The 22,458-nt window shown below is 44.9% G+C and overlaps 1 protein-coding gene across 1 annotated transcript in view; it reads right to left on the bottom strand.

Moving 5' to 3' along the window:
* Positions 1 to 22,458, bottom strand: part of LOC116685863 (sorting nexin-7-like) — a 39,117-nt gene that overhangs the window by 12,680 nt on the left and 3,979 nt on the right. The window contains 8 exon segments of the mRNA XM_032510820.1: positions 6,159 to 6,313; positions 11,257 to 11,343; positions 11,654 to 11,853; positions 12,383 to 12,583; positions 15,148 to 15,261; positions 15,264 to 15,303; positions 16,402 to 16,512; positions 17,374 to 17,553. Coding sequence (XP_032366711.1) covers positions 6,159 to 6,313; positions 11,257 to 11,343; positions 11,654 to 11,853; positions 12,383 to 12,583; positions 15,148 to 15,261; positions 15,264 to 15,303; positions 16,402 to 16,512; positions 17,374 to 17,553 — 1,088 coding nt within the window.

Below are 22,458 nucleotides of genomic sequence, written 5' to 3'. Positions count from 1 at the left end.
TGTTGACGACTAAAACTACTTCTAAACGTACACATGTTCCACCAAAATAAGTCCCTTCCTGAGACTATTTAGCAGAGGCACCGTGACTCCCTCCAGAGTTTAGCTCCGCCCCCAAGACAATAGTGATTGGTTAAAAGAAATTCCAATAAACCAGAGCAGGTGTTGTGTGGACTAGCCAGACCTTCCTCTTCCGCACTGTGGAGGAGGTTGTGGCAATGCGAGACTAGGGACGAGCTGGTGAACATAGCGGAGCATTTAGCAGCTAAACACAGGTGTTTCTCAGAACAACTTCATAAGCTATGTAAATGCTGCTTACTACCACACTGGGTGTTAATGCGGATGTTATGATCAGCAGCTGACAGCTGCATACACAGTACCATGCCAGTAGAGCTGGGTCATAGTGAGAAAAACAAAGAGCTATTTTTTGACCAAATACCTATATTATGCCTAAGTGGTTAAAGGCAAATAATAGAACTGGTGAGTTCATAAAGTGACATCACTTTACTGTAATATACTTGTGTCATATAAAGATATCCAAAATTGAAGATGATATCTAGCCTCATATGTCAATATAATACCGATAAATTGCCCGGCCCTACATGCCAGAGACTAAAAATGGTACACCTCCATGCAAACAGTCAGCTCACCCAAGAGTTGAAGTACCTTATATGAAAAATGAAATACTTATAGAATAGTTAGGTGGTGAGCAAATTCGCCACATGTTAAGATTAGCAGCTTAGCTTTTAGCAGATGAAAAAGTTGAAATATTCGTCTTCTATAAGCTGAATATTTCTCCTACTAATGTGCACTGCTTCAACATGAGGAACAGTCCAAAGCCTTTCCTGAACACCTCTTACATCTAGACTCTAGCTGCAAGCACTGTTGTGGTCCAGTGCTTTGAATCGTTAATTTTCCAACATTATTATGTTACTCATCAAAAGGGAAGCCTTACATGCAGCATTAATACACACAGATGTGTTTCCATACCTCTGAGTGTTCAAATTAAGAAACATGCATTAATATTTAATTACTGAAACATTCCAAAGTAAGAGCTAAATTTATCCATGGTAAAACTCATAAATATGGAGAAATCAGCCTTGTTTGTCTGTATTGTTGTGTGTATTAATTGCTGTATCCATGTATGTAGGCAAAAAAAATATTTTAAGCTCAGTTTATACCAAATAGTTTCAATGGCTGTACTAGAAATGCTTTCCCATCCAGAAGCTGAGTGATCATTGGCTGCTTCCACGCACGCATCAGCAGATCTTAAAGTTCTCATATTAATCTCATTTTCAGGTTCATAACTGTTAGGTTGTTGTAGTTTAATTTTCAGAAAACACCATCTTTTTGTTGTACTGCACTTGCTGCAGCTCCTCTTTTCACCCTGTGTGTTGACCTCTCTGCTTTTGCTACAGAGTGAGACATCTCACTTCCGTCCCATCTTTGTTGGAGTTGCACATGCGCAGTAAGGACTACTAGCCAATCAGAAGCAGAGTATGAGGGTCCTGACAGTACCTTGGTAAGGACTACTAGCCAGTCAGAGAAAGCGAGGTATTGAGGGCCCTGACATACCTAGGTAAGAACTACTAGCAGTCAGGAGCAGAGTATGAGGCCCTGACAGTACCTAGGAAGGACTACTAGCCAGTCAGGGGCAGAGTATGAGGGCTGAGAGTAATAGGTAAGGATACTAGCCAGTCAGAAGCAGAGTATGAGGGTCCTGACAGTACACTAGGTAAGGACTACTAGCCAGTCAGAAGCAGAGTATGAGGGCCCTGACAGTACCTAGGTAAGAACTAATAGCAGTCAGAAGCAGAGTTGAGGGTCTGACAGTACCTGGTAAGAACTACTAGCCAGTCGAAGAAGCAGAGTATGAGGGTCCGTGACAGTACCTAGGTAAGAGAACTACTGCCAGTCAGGAGCAGAGTATGAGGGCCCGACAGTACCGAGGTAGGAACTACTAGCCAGTCAGAGCAGAGTATGAGGGTCCTGAAAGTACCTAGGTAAGACTACTAGACGTCAGAAGCAGAGTATGAGGGTCCTGACAGTACCTAGTAAGGACTACTAGCAGTCAGAAGCAGAGTATGAGGGTCCTGACAGTACCTAGGTAAGGACTACTAGCCAGTCAGAAGAGAGTATGAGGGCCCTGACAGTACATAGGTAAGGACTACTAGCCAGTCAGAAGCAGAGTATGAGGGCCTGACAGTACCTAGGTAAGGACTACTAGCCAGTCAGGAGCAGAGTATGAGGGCCTGACAGTACTAGGTAAGGACTACTAGCCGCAGTGAAGCAGAGTATGAGGGCCTGACAGTACCTAGGTAAGGACTACTAGCCAGTCAGGAGCAGAGTATGAGGGTCCTGACAGTACCTAGGTAAGGACTACTAGCCAGTCAGAAAGCAGAGTATAAGGGTCCTGACAGTACCTAGGTAAGGATACTACAGTCAGAAGCAGAGTATGAGGGTCCTGACAGTACCATAGGTAAGGAGCTACTGAGCCAGTAGACACAGTACATCTACAGGGCGGTGTGTTCAGGTGCATTCTGGGGTATGCTATCTTGAGACAGCGGGAAGTGGCCGCGCCATGACCAACAACAACTGGTCGGAAGTCAGTCAGAAAATATGTCATTGTTTATTTGACAGAGATTAGAAAAATGCTCTAGCCTCATGACAATGCCACACAGCACACACACACACACACACCACACACCACACAACACACACACACACACACACCACACACACACACACACACACACACACACACACACACCACACACACACACACACACACACACACACACACACACACACACCACACACACACACACACACCACACACACACAAACCAAACACACACACACACACACACACACACACACACACACACACACACACACACACACCAATATTACGGTGCAACTCCTCCATCATGATAGCAATACTCCAAGGTCCAAACATGCCTGGCTGTTAAAGGGAATGGGAGAGGACCTCTGATTGGGTGACTGCATGTTACCCAGAACACACATCTGATTAATGAAGACACTAAGTACAACCCTTTAGGACCATAGGCCCGGTATACGGACCCTTTTTATTGCCATCAAACTAGCAAAAAGGGATTAGGACACGCCCCAAACGCACCTGCGCCGGGCGCTTCAAGCCGTGAGCTTAGATCGTGAAATAGGGCCCTAAAGGTCTTTAAGAGCTTCCCCAGGAAATACAGTGTAGGAGCTGACAGCTTTCACGAGCCAGTTGTTTGGGGAAAAATAAAGCGGCGCTACCCTCTGCTGGCGCAGCTCCAGCCTCCAGGACCAAAATACACCCAAAGCAGACAGAAGCATGTCTCTGTCCTGACTGCATGCGTAGACTCCGGCAGGACGACCAAAACGCTATAACGGAGTAAACGATTGTTACGGTACCAGCTTCAGCGTCTCCTTCTCCTGCTGCTGTAATGCTCTCTCCGTCCAAACAGCTCCATTCTTTTTTTTTAACGTCTAATTCCCCCGCCGGCTTTGCTGGCTGCCTGCTCGTTAATCTGGATTTCCGAATGTCTCTTCCCCATTTTCTTCTCTTCTTCACTTACTTATTATAGTATCTCCGTACTCCTTGGTTAAATGCTCCCAGGTTGAAACAGCGAGGAGTTTGAACATTCAGTCCATAAAAATAAGGTCAGACAATTTCTATCATGGCTTATTTTGAGAACTTGACCAACCTCAGCAGCTTATTCTGGGCCTTTTCCACTGCATCTCGTGGCCTTCATCCACACATTGCAGTTGAGCCATGTCCAATTTCCTTGCTTACCTTTTCCCAAAAACGTTTATTTTTTTGTCCATTTTCCGTTCCAAACACTTCTGTCTTTGGTGGTGGATGAGAACGCCACTTGACCAACGTTTCACATTTAACAAGTGATCCGTCTCCATGACAACTGAGCAGCCGGATGAAGACAGAGACAATGTTGAAAGCTATGGACTGGGGTCTTTGAGCCCTGTGGAGGAAGGTCGAACGTTCAAAGTTTCCATTGCTAAAGCTGTGGCGGGGAGCTGTGGTCTTAGGTGCCTCAAGGGGCGGTAACCCACGAACACCCTGTTGGACACCGGTGGTCAGAGAAGCCGTCCAACTGAAGAAGGAGTCCTCCGGGATATGTCCGGAGGCATTTACCAGTTACCGACGGGCCCAAAGGGCTGCAGCCTCGGCCGTGACAGAGGCAAAGCAGCGGGTGTGGGAGAAGTTCGGAGAAGACATGGAGAAGGACTTTCGGTCGGCACCAAGGTGCTCCTGGAAAACAGTTTGCCACCTCAGGGGGTAAGCAGGGAATCATCCAAGCTGTATACAGTAAGGAGGGGACGCTGTTGACCCAACTGAGGAAGTAATAGAGTGGTGGAAGGAGCACTTTGTGGAACTCCTAAATCCAGCTGACAGGTCCTCTGTGGTAGAGGCAGAGCTGGAGGATGATGGGGGATTGTCATCAATTTCCCTGGTGGAGGTCGCTGAGGTAGTTAAACAACTCCACAACGGTAAAGCCCCAGGGATTGATGAGATCCGTCCAGAAATGCTGTAGGCTCTGGGTGTGGAGGGGATGTCTTAGTAGACACGCCTCTTCAACATTGTGTGGAGGTCTGGGACGGTGCCTAAGGAGTGGCAGACCGGGGTGGTGGTTCCCCTCTTTAAAAAAGGTGGACCAGAGGGTGTGTGCAAATAACAGCTGATCAAATCTTTACTCTCGCAAGGATTCTGGAGGGAGCCTGGGAGTAGGCCTATCTACATATGTTTTGTGGCTCTGGAGAAGACGTATGACCGGGACATTCTGTGGGAGGATCAGCACCTCTAAATCTGAGGCCATGGTTCTAAGCAGGAAACCGATGGAGTGCTTTCTTCAGGTAGGGAGTGAGTCCTTACCCCAAGTGAAGGAGTTTAAATACCTCGGGGTCTTGTTTGGAGAATCGGAGCAGCGGGAGCGGTATAACATTCCATTTATTGCACCGCTGTGACGAAAAGAGAGCTGAGCCAGAAGGCAAAGCTCTCGATCTACCGTCAGTGTTCATTCCTACCCTCACCTATGGTCATGAAGGCTGGGTCATGACCCAAAGAACCAGATACAGAGTACAAGCGGCCCTGCTGGAACTGCTGCCCCGCGACCCGATGACCGATAAGAGGACGAAGATGGATGGATGGATGGATATTTAATTGTGTGTGTGTGTGTATTTTTTAAGATCTGCACCGAGGTACTTAGTGCTGGAACGTAACTAAGTACATTTACTCCAGTACTGTACTTCAGTCCAAACGTTGAGGTACTAGTACTTTACTTGTGTCTTTTCTTTTAATGCCACTTTCTACTTCTACTCCGCTACATTTCAGAGAGAAATGTTGTACGTTTTACTCCACTACATTCATCTGAAAGCTTTAGTTACTAGTTACTTTCCACATTGAGATTCTTGCACACTCAACACATGTAGTTTATAAAATCTGATGTTTGATTATACAAGTAAACTAGCCAAAAATACAACAAGTACTTCAATTTTGGGGGCCAATAACTAATAACTGTTGAGACTTGAAAGCCAATCAGCTGCTCCTGTACCCCAACGTCTTCTGGTGCCCCCCCACCCCCTTTCGATCCCACTCACACAAACAGTCCCATTGATGTGTAAAGAGTGATGATGGGCTTCTTTAATCAGGAAGGAGTCCACCCCACCATCTCATGTATAATTAAACACTGCAACCACCTGTTATGATCTGGAATAGTGGTTGTGTCATTTCACTTGTCTACATTTTTGTGTCCTTGTTTAATGCATATGTGTATTTCTGTAGCTTATTTCATGTTTTCTGTTTAAACCATCAACCTGCTAGCAACTTCAGATTAAAATTAGCCTGCATGGCTAAATCTGGCACATTGACATGCTGGACTCATGTTGATAAATGTGCGTTGTCCCTTTTAAATGAAAAAAATGAAAAAAAGAAATAAATAATAAGAAATCCATTGACGTGTGAAGACAGATGTTTCATAGACTGAGGATGGGCTTCTATGATTAGGAATTAGTCTCATGTATGCTAAATACTGTTGGCTTCATGAACCCTCAAATATTGATCCCTCGTATCAGAGCAGAGTTTTAATATTCAGAGGTCTTACATGGTGACCCCATCTACAAAGTCCCAATCTGGAGCTCACCTGCTCGTAGTACCCCACGTTCTTCTCGGCGGTGGATAGAAAGGCTGATTTGAGGTCAGTTCTTCATGCTGTTCTTCCAGTGGGACCAGTCCCCCTTCAAGGCGTTGTTGGCTAGCTCCACGCGGTCCGCCAGACCATCCACCTCGTGTCTGTAGCGAGAACACACACACACACACACACACACACACACCACACCACCCACACACCCACACACACACACACACACACACACACACACACACACACACACACACCACACACACACAACACACACACACCACACACACACACACACACACACCACACACACACACACACACACACACACACACACACACACACACACAACACACACACACACACTTACTACTACTTATTACATTCAGTTCAAGTTGTTCCTAGTCTCCCATCCACACAGCCTCTTCTGGATGGGAGTAAAACCTGCTTGTGGTTTATTGCATTTCTTAAACCTGTCCTAATCGTCTTGGGCGGGGCTAAGCGTGGACGGCGCCACAGTGCCTCTTAAACTGTTTTTAGTTCAATACTGTGTTTTAGTTTCTGTTATGTGTTTTATTTATTTTTTTATAAACTTGTGCAGCACTTTGTGACCCTGGTCTGTGAAAAGTGCTATAGAAATAAGTTTACTTACTTACTTACTAAATAGTCTCAGGAAGGAAGTTGTTTGGTGGAACATGTACGTTCAGAAGTAGTTTTAGTGTCAAAAGAAAACTCAGTTGGACAGATGTCTAGCTAGCTGTCTGGATTTACCCTGCAGAGATCTGAGGACCAGGTAACCATAGTCCTCAGATTGGACAGATAGTCTAGCTAGCTGTCTGGATTAACCCTGCAGAGATCTGAGGACCAGGTAACTAGAGTCCTCAGAAATCCACCAGAGGTTAGAACGCCGACACAGAGACAGAGGACGGGGACGGACATCTGGCCTGAATGAGGGACATCCGGCTGAACCTCCGACTGCACTGGAGCAATCCCCTAAATATAGACTAAGTTGTTATATGTAGTCCAAGTGTTGCAGGAGTTTGGACCTTTTCAAAAAATACACTGACCAACTTCACTTAACAATTTGGTCTCAATTAATCTAGACCACTGCTGAGCCCCACTATGCTCTTCACGAGCGAATACTTTAAATATTTAACCGGTTATTGAATTATTTCAGCATTTATTAATTGCCTGACTTCACATTAAACCTTTAAGAGTTTACTCCTTTAGCTCTGGAGTGCTACATTTGACAAATACACAACCAAGTGAGAGCAAAAGTTAAATATGTGATGTGTGTGTAGATCAGTGCATTTAGAGCCTACTATAGTTTGATATACACAAGTAAGGTAGATGTACTAGAAGTAGTAGCTGATCATTCATGACCACATTGATTTGATTGAATTGATTAAATGACTGATTGAAACATATGACTGAGTATCTTGTAAACGAGCTTGGTAATAGTGTGTTACTTCTTATTTAACATGCATTTACTCGCTGTCCTTGTTTTGATTCATTTTGTAAAAAGTTTGATTAAATCTTAATGGTTAACATGTTGTACAAGTTGGTGATCTACAAGTGACTTTATCATTTCAACTGTTATTTGTAAAAAAAAAGAAGAAAAAAAAGAAAAAGAAATACATATGCTATTTCACATTTGTGTGATGATGACAGAGAGAGACATAGGTCGACAGACAGTGAGACAGACAAAGAGGCCGACAGAGAGAGGCAGACAGACAGCAGGACAGAGCGAGAGACAGACAGCAGGACAGAGCAAGAGACAGACAGCAGGACAGAGCGAGAGACAGACAGCAGGACAGAAAGACAGCAGGACAGAGAGAGACAGCAGGACAGAGACAGACAGACAGACAGACAGCAGGACAGAGCGAGAGACAGACAGCAGGACACAAAGAGAGACAGACAGACAGAAAGACAGCAGGACAGAGAGAGACAGCAGGACAGAGAGAGACAGACAGACAGAAAGACAGACAGACAGACAGCAGGACAGAGAGAGAGACAGACAGACAGAAAGACAGCAGGACAGAGAGAGAGACAGACAGACTTCACATTTGTGTGATGATGGGTAATGTGAAAGCCGTGGCGTTTGGCAGTACTGATAAAAGATTAATAAACATCAGACGCACATTGAGGACACGACTATGACTCCACATGAATGCTAATGTTGTTCTGTGTATTTCCAAATAAGCAACTGTTTCGCTATCAAGTTGGATTATTAATAGTGGAAGGCTAGATTGTGTCCTTGATGTGCATACAGCTTGTTCTGTCAGCAAGTTGGACAATAACTTAAATGTGAAAAAGACTCACTTATCTGCAGCATGCAAAAGGAGACAGAGACAGACAGAAAGACAGACCGAGACCGACAGAGAGAGACCAAGGACAGTGGTTCAGTCTGTTACACATTAGAGAACGAGACAAAACGTAAAACAAAGTTGTGCTGTACATTTCACGGGAGAACAACAGATTCAGGAGACAGGTACTGTTTGATAAGATCCTTCAGTAAGAGTACCCATAAAACATCATATAATGAGTCTTTACGCTCCTAATGTGTTTACACGCCATGTCTTTAAACAAACTTGATAAATAATAACTTCACTCCAATCCTAGTGGAACAGGGCTTGGTGCAACACACCGGGTTTCTAAATCAGAGCAACACTGCCCCCTGTTGGCTGTGTCCTGTCCTAGAAACACCTCCCCTGTCTGGAGAGGTTGATTCACAGGAATAGCTGTCCTTGTCTGTCAAGTACACGTTTCCAGGAGAGATGGATTTCAGTCTTTGCTGTTTAAAGTTGTGCATGGTATCGCTGAGGACAGTTCTGAGTGTCTGCTCAGTCTTGAGCATTCTGGAGGACTGCTCCGTTGTTTCCAGCCCCGGGTCCAGATCCGATAGAAAACAAAGTTGCAGCAGTGTTCTAAAGACACACCCTGCTCCGCATAGCGAGGAGTTAAAATAAGACACCACAAGACAGCTGAGTTATGAGATGTGACCTCCAGTTATCAAATTAGTATGGCAGCCAAGCTGGTGGTTTTATCCGTTGGCCAGAAAACATGTGATCTGACATGTGAGGGGGGATAATGTAATTCAAGAATTAATATCCAAAGCCTCTAGGACACGAGTATCAACCTGCACTTCACTAAGGGCCACACTGGAAGATGAGAATAACATCAAGGGCCAGACATGTTAACTTTATTAAGATGCTTTTTTGTATTTGAAAAAGTCAGATTTGTGTGTACCCAACGTACATAAACACATGTTCATTTATGTGTTCAGATTTTTCCCTCACAACTAAATGGTCAAATTAATCAGAAGGTGGTGGAACAGGTTTGCTAATTTCCCACGTGTGTGTGTGTAGTCCTTCCTCCTGTTCACCCTGGCTGGAAAGAGTTTGCGTCCTAATGCACTTCTCGTCTAAGTGATGGGGACAAACTGCAGGTCTCACACACAAACAAAAAACCCTCTCTGTTTCTCTGTCTCTGTTGAGCTGCAGTGGAAGGATAGTAACAACGTGAAAAATTATCAAAGTGACCTTTTCACAATCAAATTTTTTGATGTTGGCACTCTCCTCTCATTCATAGAAACAGATTCATAGTGTGTTGAGAACTTCCAGGCAGCATTTCTTTTTGTTTTTGTTGGGACCATCAGATAAAGGAGAGTGAACCCGGGTATTAAACAGAGATCTCACAGACAAAGACTTTCCAAGCCTGATCCAGCTCTGAAACAAAGGGAACACATGTCTCTTCAGACAAGAGGAGGACAAGACCATTTAGAAGCAGCACCCAGCAAGTCACATGTAGGTGTTAATGCACCAATGACCAAAATGCCAGGAGGACCTGGACTCCCACTGGACCAGGGGACCCCAAAAACAGCATGTGGCCTATAAAACGTGCTGACACACAGAAACCTCTGCTCTCCACCTCCACTTGGGTTGAAACAGGTCAGCGCCCGAGCTCATGCTAAAACTTCCATTTTTGAAACAAACTGGATTGAATTGGAAGCACCACGGATCCTCTGACAACACACAGCTGTGCTGTCATACCTGCAGGAGAAGGAAACAACGCTCAAAAAGTCTCAAAGGTCCCCTGAACTTGCTCCCTGCTGTCCTCCCGGGGGAGAACGTTTCTCGTCTCGTTTTTACAAGGACCCGTCTGTTTTTACCATGGAAACCAGACTGCAAACAATAAGTAAAAAGGCTTCATAGTGTTTCTGGGAAGAGAACTAGATGTGTTTGATGTTAATGACAGCTAATACTGCAAATTGTGTTATGACATTAAGGTGATTTTGATTAATACTTGTGCTATGGCTGCACTTCCTTGGACCTCTATAGGATCACTGACATGCCCACCGATGGACTCTGAGTACGAAATGACAACTTCTTACAAATCAACATTTTTCCCAAATAACTAATACATTATGAAATCAGATAAGAGCTGAATGAAAGCGTCGGGGCCTCTCGTTGAGCCCGGTGTTGGGCCACATCGCCTCTCTTTGACAAAAAAAGACAATAACAAGAAAACCGTAACAAAGGGTCTATTTGACATTTCCCTTCTTATTAGTGCAGATCTGTAAAAGGTAGAAGCACACACACACACACACACACACCTAATTAAAGCAGGGATACAATCCCAGTCTGTGGGGTGAAATCTCAGTCCTGCTTCTTAATTAAAATCTCACAGATGGAATAAGTGAGAGACACACACACCTCTGAAAATAGCTCTGTCCTTTGCCTGCCTAACTTTCCGTCTTCACTCTTTGTCTCCTGACATTTTGAAGCGAGTCGCCATCTATAGAGGCTATATGGGAATTTTCATTACGCCGCGATTAGCTGCTGGGCTTACAGTGTGAAATAATATTGACGGCTCTTATTCCCACTGAGCTCACGACTGACTTCCAGGCCACAAGCCTGGATATTTTGATAATCCTCACAGGAAGCTCATCCTTCTCCCCAATATGAGCTGAGGGTGGTCCTGTGGGAGAGGACTCACTATATTACACCTCCAGAAGATGACTGGAGGACACACCAACCAACCGTGTGTGTGTGTGTGTGTGTGTGTGTGTGTGTGTGTGTGTGTGTCAAATTGCTCTTACTGCTTCTTGGTCCACTCTTCTGGATTCCAGGGCCTCCTTCTTGGCTTCGAACTCCGCCTGGATGTTGTCTCTCCGTCTCATAACAGCCTAAGACAGGTTCCCCACCACAATTGATCTCGGTGAGTGTTTTTCAAAGTGCTCGGACTAGAAAAGTACTATACAAGAACAGTCCATTCACATATAAAAGCCACTGGTTGGTTGAGCCCAGTGTTCTGACTGGTGTGTAGCGATGTAAGAGTCCAGCCAGATACAAAGGGGCCAGACCAATTAAAGCCTTAAAGACAAGCAATAAGATCTTCAAATTCATCCTGAATCATACAGGAAGCCAATAAAGTGAGGCCAGGACAGGTGTTCATTATGTTACTGTACTATGTTAAGGCGGGTGCGGAGGACTCACCTTCAGGGTCTCGGCACAGAGGACGTACTCGTGCAGAGCAGGGACGAGGACTTCAGACAGATGCTGGATCTGCTCCTCCGTTTCCAGACCGCATCGCTCCACGCAGCTGGCCACGGCCCTCAGCGGCTCGGCCAGCTCCTCCTCTGACTCCGCCCACTGGCTGTAGGTGGGGCTGTACTGCTTCAGCTCGTCCAGATACTCTGGGAGCACAGAGGACACACTGAAACATACCGAGTCAGCAATGTGTTTGCCCAGTACCTTTTAAGTTCAGAGGGGCCTGACCAGGAGTGGAATGCAACCAAGGACATTAAGTACAAATTTGAGGCACATTTCCATAGCATACCAGAACAGGTAATGACAATAAAACCACCCGCATTATATTTAACCCTCTATAATCTATAGACTGTCTATAGACTGTTCATGTTACAGCGCTTTACTTAGTTTAAAATACTTCAGTTTTAGGTGTATAATATATGGTCCATTAGTGAAGTAGCATTGGTCACTTTGACACATCAGGCCTTGCTTAGTTTCAAAAGAGTATTTCTAACTGGCGGCTGTGGCTCAGTGGTAGAGCGGTCGGCTGCTAATTGGAAGGTCGAAAATGTGTAAATGTGTGCGAGTGTTTATCTGATGAGCGGGTGGCACCTTGTACGGCAGCCTCGGCCACTGTGTGGGAATGGTTCCTGTTCTACGTAGAAGCACTTTTCCTCACTGTGCTTGTTGGAGTACCTCTCTGTTCCTTGATGATCCGTTGCGTGACTTTGTCCACAGAGCAGATCTTGGTACTGAAGTCCTCCACATACTCCTGCATCAGCGTGAACTCCTCGGGCCGGCTCCTCAGGCCTCGCACCGAGTTGGCCACCGCCCTCACCGTCTCCCCCATCCTGCTCAGGAAGCCCGGACCCTGCTTCTTGTGAGACATCAACTCCTGCCGGGGTCACACACCAGCGCTTTAATTAGCACCAAGGTTAATAAAGCTCCTAACAGTTCATACTGGCCGAAAGGCATTCCATATAACTGGAGTGTTATAGACCATAAAAAGATGCTTGATCTATTCATCTATCTATCATCTATTCTATCAGTCTAATCTATGACTCCACCTTGAGATTCAAGACCGGTCAGATCTATGGTACACATCATTGTAATTTATTCTATCTCTCCAAGAGAGACGTGATACTAGAGCTGGGGATTAAATTCAGTACTTCTTTTTTTTTTTTTAAGATTATTTTTTGGGCATTTTTAGGCCTTTGTTTGACAGGACAGATGAAGACATGAAAGGGGGGGGGGGGGGCAAAACCTGGACCCGCTCCATCGAGGTTTGTAAACCTCTATATCAGGGCACCCGCTCTACCAGCTGTGTATCCGGTCGCCCCAATTCAGTACTTTTAGGCGCAGACTAAATTGCCTCCCTGGTAGTGTGTAATGTTGTCATTTGTGTTTGTTTTATGACATTGGTATCAAAGTATGGTGTAGGAACGGTGCCGGTATCAAAAATGTAATATGATACCCAGCGCTAAGCAATACAACTCTATTCTATACATCTATATGACCCCCGAGCTGTGTCACGTCGAAAGCTTCTAAAAGACGCGGTGATGTGACGTTCAGGTGGCCTCAGCTGCCCGGACGGATTGAACACCAATACGAGGAAGCAATCTTCTCTTCCTCGTCCATCTGAAACTGCTACTGACTGGTTTCTTCCTGACACTGCCCATCCAAAACCCCCCACTCCACGTCCGTTCTTCCCTCCAAATACAACGCTTTTTTAATTCTGTCACACACTGCTGTTCTGGAGCCAAGGCTGCAGACATACTGGCTAAAGTTGTGGAGCTGATATCCTCATTCCCAACGTCCATTAAACGCATCGTGGTCCACTGTGGACACAATGACATTTCCTACTGGGAAAGTGAGCGCACAAAGCGAGATTTTATAGATTCTTTAAAGAGCACTGGGAAATGTTTTTTTAATTTCAGGCCCACTTCCCTCTCTAGGTCGCGGAAAAGCATCTTTTAGCAGACTTCTCGGCCTCAACACCTGGCTACAGATTACCTGCAAGCGTCACAACATAGGTTTCATTGACAATTTTAATCTGCAGCGATGGGATTCATCCCAATGCACGCGGCAGCCAGATGCTGTGGTAATATACGGCGTGCCCTGCAGACAGAGTTATGATTGACGGTTTGCATCCTGACAGCCCATGTCCAAACATACCTTCCAAACGCACCCTCCAATAATCCTCCTCCTCCTCTACGAGGCCACAGAACAGCTACATCATTTCAGCTGTTACTAACAACAGACCACACGATGTGGTGAGTCGGCAAAGTGGTAAACATCACTCATCTGCAAACAGTCAATGTGGCATCGATTCCCTGTCTACCACAGCCTGCCCCGAGATAGGAGGCAGACACCGCCCTTAATACACTGACAATAACTCTATTAAATGTCAGATCTTTAGCAGGGAAATCACTTTTAATCAATGATTTTTTTATTAAACACAATGTGGATTTTATGTTTTTAACTGAAACCTGGTTAGATCAGAGTAGCAGCGCTGCTGTTCTTATTGAATCCGAAAACTGCAGACAAAGCCAGAAATCTCGGTGTAATTATGGACTCCGATCTGAACTTTAGTAGTCACATTAAGGCAATAACAAAGTCAGCCTTTTACCACCTTAAAAACATATCAAGGGTAAAAGGACTTTCAACTTATCCACGCCTTTACCTTCAGTGGACTAGACCACTGTACCGGTGTCATACAGGTCTCCCTAAAAAATGAACCCGACAGCTGCAGCTGATTGAGAACGCTGCTGCTCGCGTCCTCACCAACAAGGAAAGCTGATCACATCAGTCCAATTCTGAAGTCCTTACACTGACTTCCTGTGCCCCAAAGAATAGATTTCAAAATTCTTCTGCTGGTTTATAAATCGCTAAATGGTCTAGGGCCAAACTACCTGTCAGATCTGCTAGAGGCCTCTAGGTCATCAGGGACAGGTCTGCTTAGCATCCCCAGAAGCAGAACAAAAAAGGGGGGAAGCGGCGTTAAGTTTCTATGCTCCGTATATCTGGAACACATTCCTGGTAAACTGTAGATCGGCACCCACACTCTGCTCCTTAAATCAAGGCTGAAGACCTTCCTTTTTGATATTGCCTTTGTTTAATTATTTGCACTGCATTGTGAATTTTATTCTTTTAGTCTAGTATTCAACCCGTTTTAGATTCTTTTTTTTTTTATTTTGTATTAATTGTTTTTAACTTTTATTTACTGTTCTTAATTTTGTATTAATATGTTTTATGCAAAGCACTTTAAATTGCACTGCTGGTGAAAAGTGCTATACAAATAAAATGGCCTTGGCTTTATGATTTATAATGTTACAGGGTTACTTGGAATCTATGTCTGTACTGTGATTGTCAGAGTATATTTTTTACTAACAAGCTTTCTAAGAAAAAACAACTTATCAAACCTTTTGTGTGTGTGTGTGTGTTGTGGGGTGTGTGAGACCCAGCAGTGAGGAAGACTTTGAAGTGCTGGCTGTAAGACAGTATGGGGTGCGCGGAGATCTTGTTGAGGAAGCGGTGCAGGGCTTTCCGCCTGGTCTCGATGAAGTCGTCGTTGAGCGCTCTACCATGCCCTTCATCACGAACTTCTCCGGCAGCGGCTGAGGACACACACACACACACACACACACACACACACACACACACACACACACACAACACACACACACACACACACACACACACACCACACACACACACACACACACACACAAACACACACACACACACCACACACACACACAACACCACCACCACACACACACACACACACACACACACACCACACACACACAGGCCTGGTTTGTGTGCGGGGTAGCAAGTCTATGTGTGACATTTAAAAAAAATAAAAACCAAAAGTACAAACAGACAAAGTAATAACTGTATGTACAGAAAATCTAGGTAATGAGCTAGTTTTAATGTTAGCCTGGTCCTACCAGACTCTGTTCCATTAGCCTGGTCCTACCAGACTCTGGTCCAGTAGCCCGGTCCTACCAGACTCTGGTCCAGTAGCCCGGTCCTACCAGACTCTGGTCCAGTAGCCCGGTCCTACCAGACTCTGGTCCAGTAGCCCGGTTCTACCAGACTCTGGTCCATTAGCCTGGTCCTACCAGACTCTGTTCCATTAGCCTGATCCTACCAGACTCTGGTCCAGTAGCCCGGTCCTACCAGACTCTGGTCCAGTAGGCCCGGTCATACCAGACTCTGGTCCATTTCAGTTGTACAGAGAGTCTGAGAAAACCCAAGAATATACCGCAAACCCAGATGGAGTAGTGAAGCAAATTGAAAATTGAGTGGAGGTACGTAAGAGGGCGGAGCCAGGCCAGTTTTATTCTGGTCTGAAAATCTCAATCTCAAGTGGGTTTTATGGGTTTTCTGACCACTCTAAATCATACTCTGTAAAAATTAAGCTTTGGGGTCTGAAAAGTAAAGTCAATGCAGAAGGGCCTTCAACCTAACCAAATTCTATCTAATTTCTAGCAGGAGGCGACACCACTGCTTGCAAAAGAAGTCAGCTTGTATAGTCTGAAAAGTCTGAAAACGAGACATTTGTTCTGCTGTACATGCAGATGAATGGGGACAGTACCCAGAAGTCTGTGTTTACCTGCTGGAAAATCTCCACTGGATAAAAAACAAGATGGCGACAGCCAAATCGCCAAACTCGGGTCAAGCAGCTGGTGTGGTGTGCTGATACGTACGTGGACAATGAGTGTCGGGTGGTTTTCTTCCAGTCTGCTTCGGAGCCACAGGAAGTCCTGGTAGCGCCGGCGCACCTCGAACTCACTGGAGTCAAACTCGCTCCGAGTGGTCTAGAGAGAGAGGTTACAGATCAGGACCAAGACAGCATGAAGCTTTAACCCTGGGATCCACCTGGAAGTGGCCAGGAAATGCACAGACCTCTGCAAGTCCTTAAGCTCTCCTTGGTACTGCACTGAAAGCTAAACTACTGTAGGACTGAAACACTCTGATCTCAGTCCCAATGTCCCCTGAATCCCCAGCCCTGAACCCTAAAACCTGAACGCTCAACCCTGAACCCTCTAAGCCCTGAACCCTCCTCAGCCATGTACCCTCACAGACTTGAGTGTGAGATGCTGCAGGGGCTCGAAACGGTATGACTAGGAATGGGACTGCACTTTGCGACATGTCACGTTACCTTGATGGAACCAAAACGTGTTACGTACAATTGTGGGTTTGTGGGTTCACTTCCGGCCTGAAGGAGCCGACTGGCCAAAAGCAAGTTAGGAAATCATTCCCATTCCATCGCAGGACAAACACACTACACACATGACATTTGGGCAAACGGCGGTTTACGGTTCTGTGTGTGGTTTGTCTAAGATAAGGACGCCTAATGGACTGATTGATTTCTTTTTCTTATTCATTTTTTAATGAATCACCAGCAATTTAAAGCACAGTGCTGTTAAACTTTCCTTTTTAAATTTCACACGTACGTTTTGTTTAAAGAACAGTGGTATTCTCCATCACGCAGTGTACATGCATCTTACTCCACTGGCGTGAGAGAGTCAAGATGGAGTGATGGAGGCAGTGGCACACTGATAAAAGAAAACTTTGTTAGACAGCTGGAGCCGGACGTTGAAAACCTTTGGAGAACAAACAGGCTTTATGTATCCCACTGATGATGCATACAGACATATAGAGTAGGGGCTCCGCACCTTGGTCACCACTCTGTACATGATGAAGGTTTCGATGGCCGTGACATGGCTCTCTGGGTTATCAACGCTGACGAAGAGGTCTCTGGTGTTGGCGTCCTGCTGCTCCTCCTCCAGTCTGTACTGGTTGACCATGGAGCTGGGAGAGGTAGGCATGGGACTTCCATCAGCCAGCGATGTGTTCTGCACCAATGAGACATTGCCATTGTTAGCACACAGTAATGTTTACAGAAAACACAAGTCTGTCTCTAATCATGTGAACAACAGAGTGCACCATGGAAGTCTGAGACTGTCTGACAGGGTTTGCATTATTCACCGCATCTTGCCGTCTGTATGACAGCAGACAGAGGGCAAATGACACAAAGTGGAAGTACTATAGGTATTGTTTTTTGGGCCCCAAAAACCATTTGGGGCTCAAGCCCCAGAAGCCACCCCCACCCCCCACTCCACCCCAGGTGGTCTAGACCTACTCTGTAATGTAAACGTTTCCTGAGATAACTTATGGTATGACTTGACACCGAATTAAATGTTGAAAGAAACCCACATTTCTGATATAGTAGAAACCTTTTGAAAATGAGTCAAATTTGACCCAAGGACAACAGGAGGGCTAAGACTTTGATATGTTGGGATGACACAATTTCATCAACTTTCAAAAGTTAAACAGTTAAAATAGTTACAATACAATAGTGCCGCTAGCAGCTGCACACAGTGAGCAGCACAGCCTTTCAGACTGCTACTCTGTCTCTTCTCGGCTTGGATCTGTTGAAGACATTTCAGCAGTCACATGACATTCTTTCCACAACCACAAAATGGGCTTCACCTCCTTTGACCATCGTGGTAAAAACGTCATCATAGCAAACACTAATAAAGCTCTAAATCCTGGATTTCCTGTCTCTTACACATGTGACGTGTTGGACCCAGCATGTAAATCTGTGGTTTCAATGTCAGCCCTATAAGCTGCCAAGGACAACGGATCAATGTTCTGACACATGGAAAGAACTAGGCAACTAGGGAATAACTGTATTCATACCATGGTCTGGATGAATACTCATCCGACTGGCTGGAGGGTGTCCATAAAAAAGTTTTGTATAAATACACATGTAATAAGACATAAAATAATTAGGCAAAACACCTAAAAGGCTGTTGATCGACTTTATCACATTACATCTGACCACGTCCTGTTTCCCGTTCTCCACCTTTAAACATGAGCCTCTGATGTGGAAGATCACTGTGAGAGAAGGTGACTCAGCATCTTTAAGGCTGAAGCATGGAATGACTACACAAAAAACCCTCAGTAGCCTTAACATTTCATTACAACTTATATAAATACTGTATATGTCAAAAATCTAACAAACTCGGATTTAGATGTATATTTTTTTAAATCACGTGTTTACGCTCTAAGGTTACTGGAGCATGTTTGGAATGATTGTTCCAGGTATTAGTCAGGCATTACTTAGCCTATAGGCGTAACCAGGGAACCGCCGTCCATTAATACCTGACAATGGACTCCTCTTCAGGCATTAACCCTTACTTATTTATTATTAATATTTACTGCATTTTGCATCTATCTGTGAGGCAAATTCACACACACAGTAGGTCACACTGTCAGTCTTTTTCTTCTGTGTAACCAGCCAACAGTACAGTGTAGGGCTTGGCAATATAACGACAGTATCCACATTGATATATGAGACTAAATATCATCTTTGGATTTTGGAAATCGTAATATCGCACGAGTGTTGTCTTTTCCTGGTTTTAAAGGCTGCGTTACAGTAGTCATTTCTGATCTTACCAAACTGTCCTAGCTGTTCTATCATTATCCTTTACCCTCTTAGTCATTATATCCACATTACTAGTAACTATTTATCTAACATCTCATTGTGTATTTTTTTGAACGCATCAATTTTTTGAACACTGCAATATCGGCATTGATGCATATGGTCAAACATATTGTGATATCTGATTATCTCCATATCGCCCAGCGCTAGTGCAGGGTTAGGTCGGGAGTTCAAAGGCCAGCAACCATAGTTTATGGACCAGAAAAACTTCAGGCACATCCGCCACCTATATCATTGAATTCAATAAGGTGGTCCAGGGGAAAGGCGGGCTGTATGATGTTCCGAGAGTATTGTCGATTGATGAACTTTAATAACTCCTCATACACATTGGGTCAAAGCAATGGTTCAAAACTGTAGGAAATTCCCAGCGGGGAGTTAGAAGTGAGGATTGATACCACACTCGTGTCTGTCCAATAAAGCTTTAAATCAGCGCAAAGACTGAAAACAGGGCTAGCCTGGCTCTGAATACTGTTGGTTTAATCCGCACAAAAAGCCAAGTGTAAAAAAGGCAATTTGCCATTGTACTGGAGATTGTTTCTTGGCTGGGATAATAACTTCATAGAGTCTCCACTGGTTGGCTACTGGTCCCGGGATATAGTGAGCCTATAGAAATAGAATGAGAGCAGAATAGTCATTCCCATTCAAATCAACATAGCAGGATGGTCAGAGCGCTCAGCTCTGTGACCGGTGTAGCGGGCTAACTCGTTCTATCTTGTAAGGTTAACGCGCAGGGATGAGCTGCTATTTATTTTTATTTATTTTTTCCTTTAACTACTCAAATGAGCACAGAAAACCGACCAAAGTCCGTTCTACTCTGGTTCTATTTCTAGAAGTGAGCCCAGCGGTTTAGTCAGAACAGAGAACAATCGCTGCGTTTCAATGACTCAGACACATTTTTTATTGTTTCCATTTCCATAGGTTTCTTCTTCTTTTTTTTTCCACTCTGCTGGTCTCTGGCACACGAGATGTCCTGACCCCTCCTCCTCTGCGCCATCTGTCATGTGGTGTAATACACACTCGTCATTGGTTGATGCAGCTTTGGGAGAAATTTCAGGTTTTTTGGATGTGACGGATGTAAGCGCTGCAGGATGGAGTCCTGAATCTAGATTGCGATCTCGATATATCGAGCATGCCTTTCAGTATCGCTGTGGATTTGGAATGAGAAATAACTTGTAGAAGGCCGGCCAGTACATCATAGTAACTATAATGATTCCATCTTTTATGCTTTCATTGCATGGAAATACACAATTGGACATATTTTAAGGAGCACACGATTTTGGTTCCAGGAGACTGTGACTGCTGTGACTTTCAGTAAGTTCTCCACAGTAATGCATCAAAGTTCATTGACTACTAACTGCGGGAGCCATCTGGGCCCTGTGGGCGCATTTTGAAATTCACCAGCCTATCCAGATGGTGTGTGGGGTAGAATGTGTGGGCTAAAAACGCTCAGGAAAACAATTGGACTGGATTAATCCCCAAATACCACACACACACACACACACACACACACACACACACACACACACACACACACAACCACACACACACACACAACACACACACAACACACACACACACACACAGCACACACACCACACACACACACACACACCACCTGTGAAACAGTAACGGTTGCCTCAACAAGATTATGAACATTACAAGAAACCGATACTACACAGGGTCAGCAGCACACAACTTTACTCTAAGATTGATCAGTATTTTATGAAGAGGGTATATCTCCCGCGATTGATTTGCGACCGAATAACCGGAACGCGTTCGGGGATCGGTTCGCAGCCGAGTGTGAAGCGGCTGGGATTAGGGTCAGCACTCTACATTCAGTGACGCCATGGTTCCTCAGCAGGAAACGCATGGAGTGCTTTCTTCGGGTGGGGAGTGAGTCCTACCCCAACAGTGAGGAGTTTAGTACCTTGGGGTCTGTTCGCAGTGAGGGGGACCACACGGAGCGTGAGATTGGTGCGGAGAATCGGAGCAGCCGGTGCGGTATTCACTTCCGTTTATCGCACGTTTGACGAAAAGAGAGCTGAGCCAGAAGGCAAGCTCTCGATTACCGGGCATATTTTGTCGCGTATCCTCCTCCACCTATGGTTCATGAACGGCTGGGTCATGACCGAAAGAACGAGATCCAGGGTACAGAGCGCGTAATGGGTTTCCTCAGGAGGGTGACTGGCATCTCTTATAGAGTATAGGTAAGAAGCTCAGTCCCGAAGGAGCTCGAGTATAGCCGCTGCTCCTTCGCGTCGAAAGGAGCCAGTTGAGGTGGTTCGGGTAGCTGGTGAGGATGCCTCCTGGGCGCCTCCTAGGGAGGGTTCCAGCACGTCCATACGGTGGAGGAGACCTCGGGAAGCGCGAGCTTGGTGGGGATGAGATTATATCTCCCCTGGCCTGGGACTCTTGGGACCCCCAGCGGAGCTGGTTGTTGTGGTCTCGGGAAAGGAAAGTTTGGTGTCCCCTACTTGGAGCATGCTGCCCCCGCGACCCGATACCGGATAAGCGGATGAAGATGGATGGATGGATGGCGTTCGGGGCATGGGAGTTACAGGATTACAACAGCGGCTAGAAACCGGTTTGTTGAAAACAATAAATGATATAAACAGACAGTGACATCTCATAGAGAGTGAAACCGGAACTTCCAGTTCTCCAGCAGAGACTGCAGGTGACAGATTGGAAAAATAACTTCAGATGAGACCATTTGCTGTATTTTACAATGACCAAAGTACCCTTGCTGCTGCACTTTGACATTTTTATGGGAGCTGTAGTTTTTTTTTTTCTTTGCTCACAAAGTCACTGTGACTCTTTATGTTCTCCTCGCAGAACACTTCTCTGGTGATGCGTTCATTTTCATCATTTATGGCCATAAACTCTGCCATGTTGGGGTTGAGATAGAGTCAGAGGTTGAGGTTTTCCTTACTGTGGTTGCATGAGGTTTAACTAAGTATAAGAAGAAACCTTAAACACTTCAACCTTAAGGAGAACCCTTAACGTATTGGGGTCAAATTGACCAATTTCAAATTTTTACAAGAAGAAAAATTGTAAATTTTTTCTACCTGAAAATCAACGGCCTTACCTTATTTTCTGTGATAAACGTGTATTCTCACGTTCAATTATTCCGGATATGACCGCTTATGTTTTTTCCCTAGTGGATTTTTTACATTAATTATAACCTTATGATAAAAAACTAACCCCACTTCCATTTTTAATTGGGTTTTAGTAGAGACTGATTGCATTCCCTAAA

The sequence above is a fragment of the Etheostoma spectabile genome, unplaced genomic scaffold (genome assembly GCF_008692095.1).
Source record: "Etheostoma spectabile isolate EspeVRDwgs_2016 unplaced genomic scaffold, UIUC_Espe_1.0 scaffold272, whole genome shotgun sequence".
NCBI lineage: Eukaryota > Metazoa > Chordata > Actinopteri > Perciformes > Percidae > Etheostoma > Etheostoma spectabile.
Note: the sequence above shows the minus strand (reverse complement) of the source record. Positions and strands in the feature narration are given on the sequence as shown.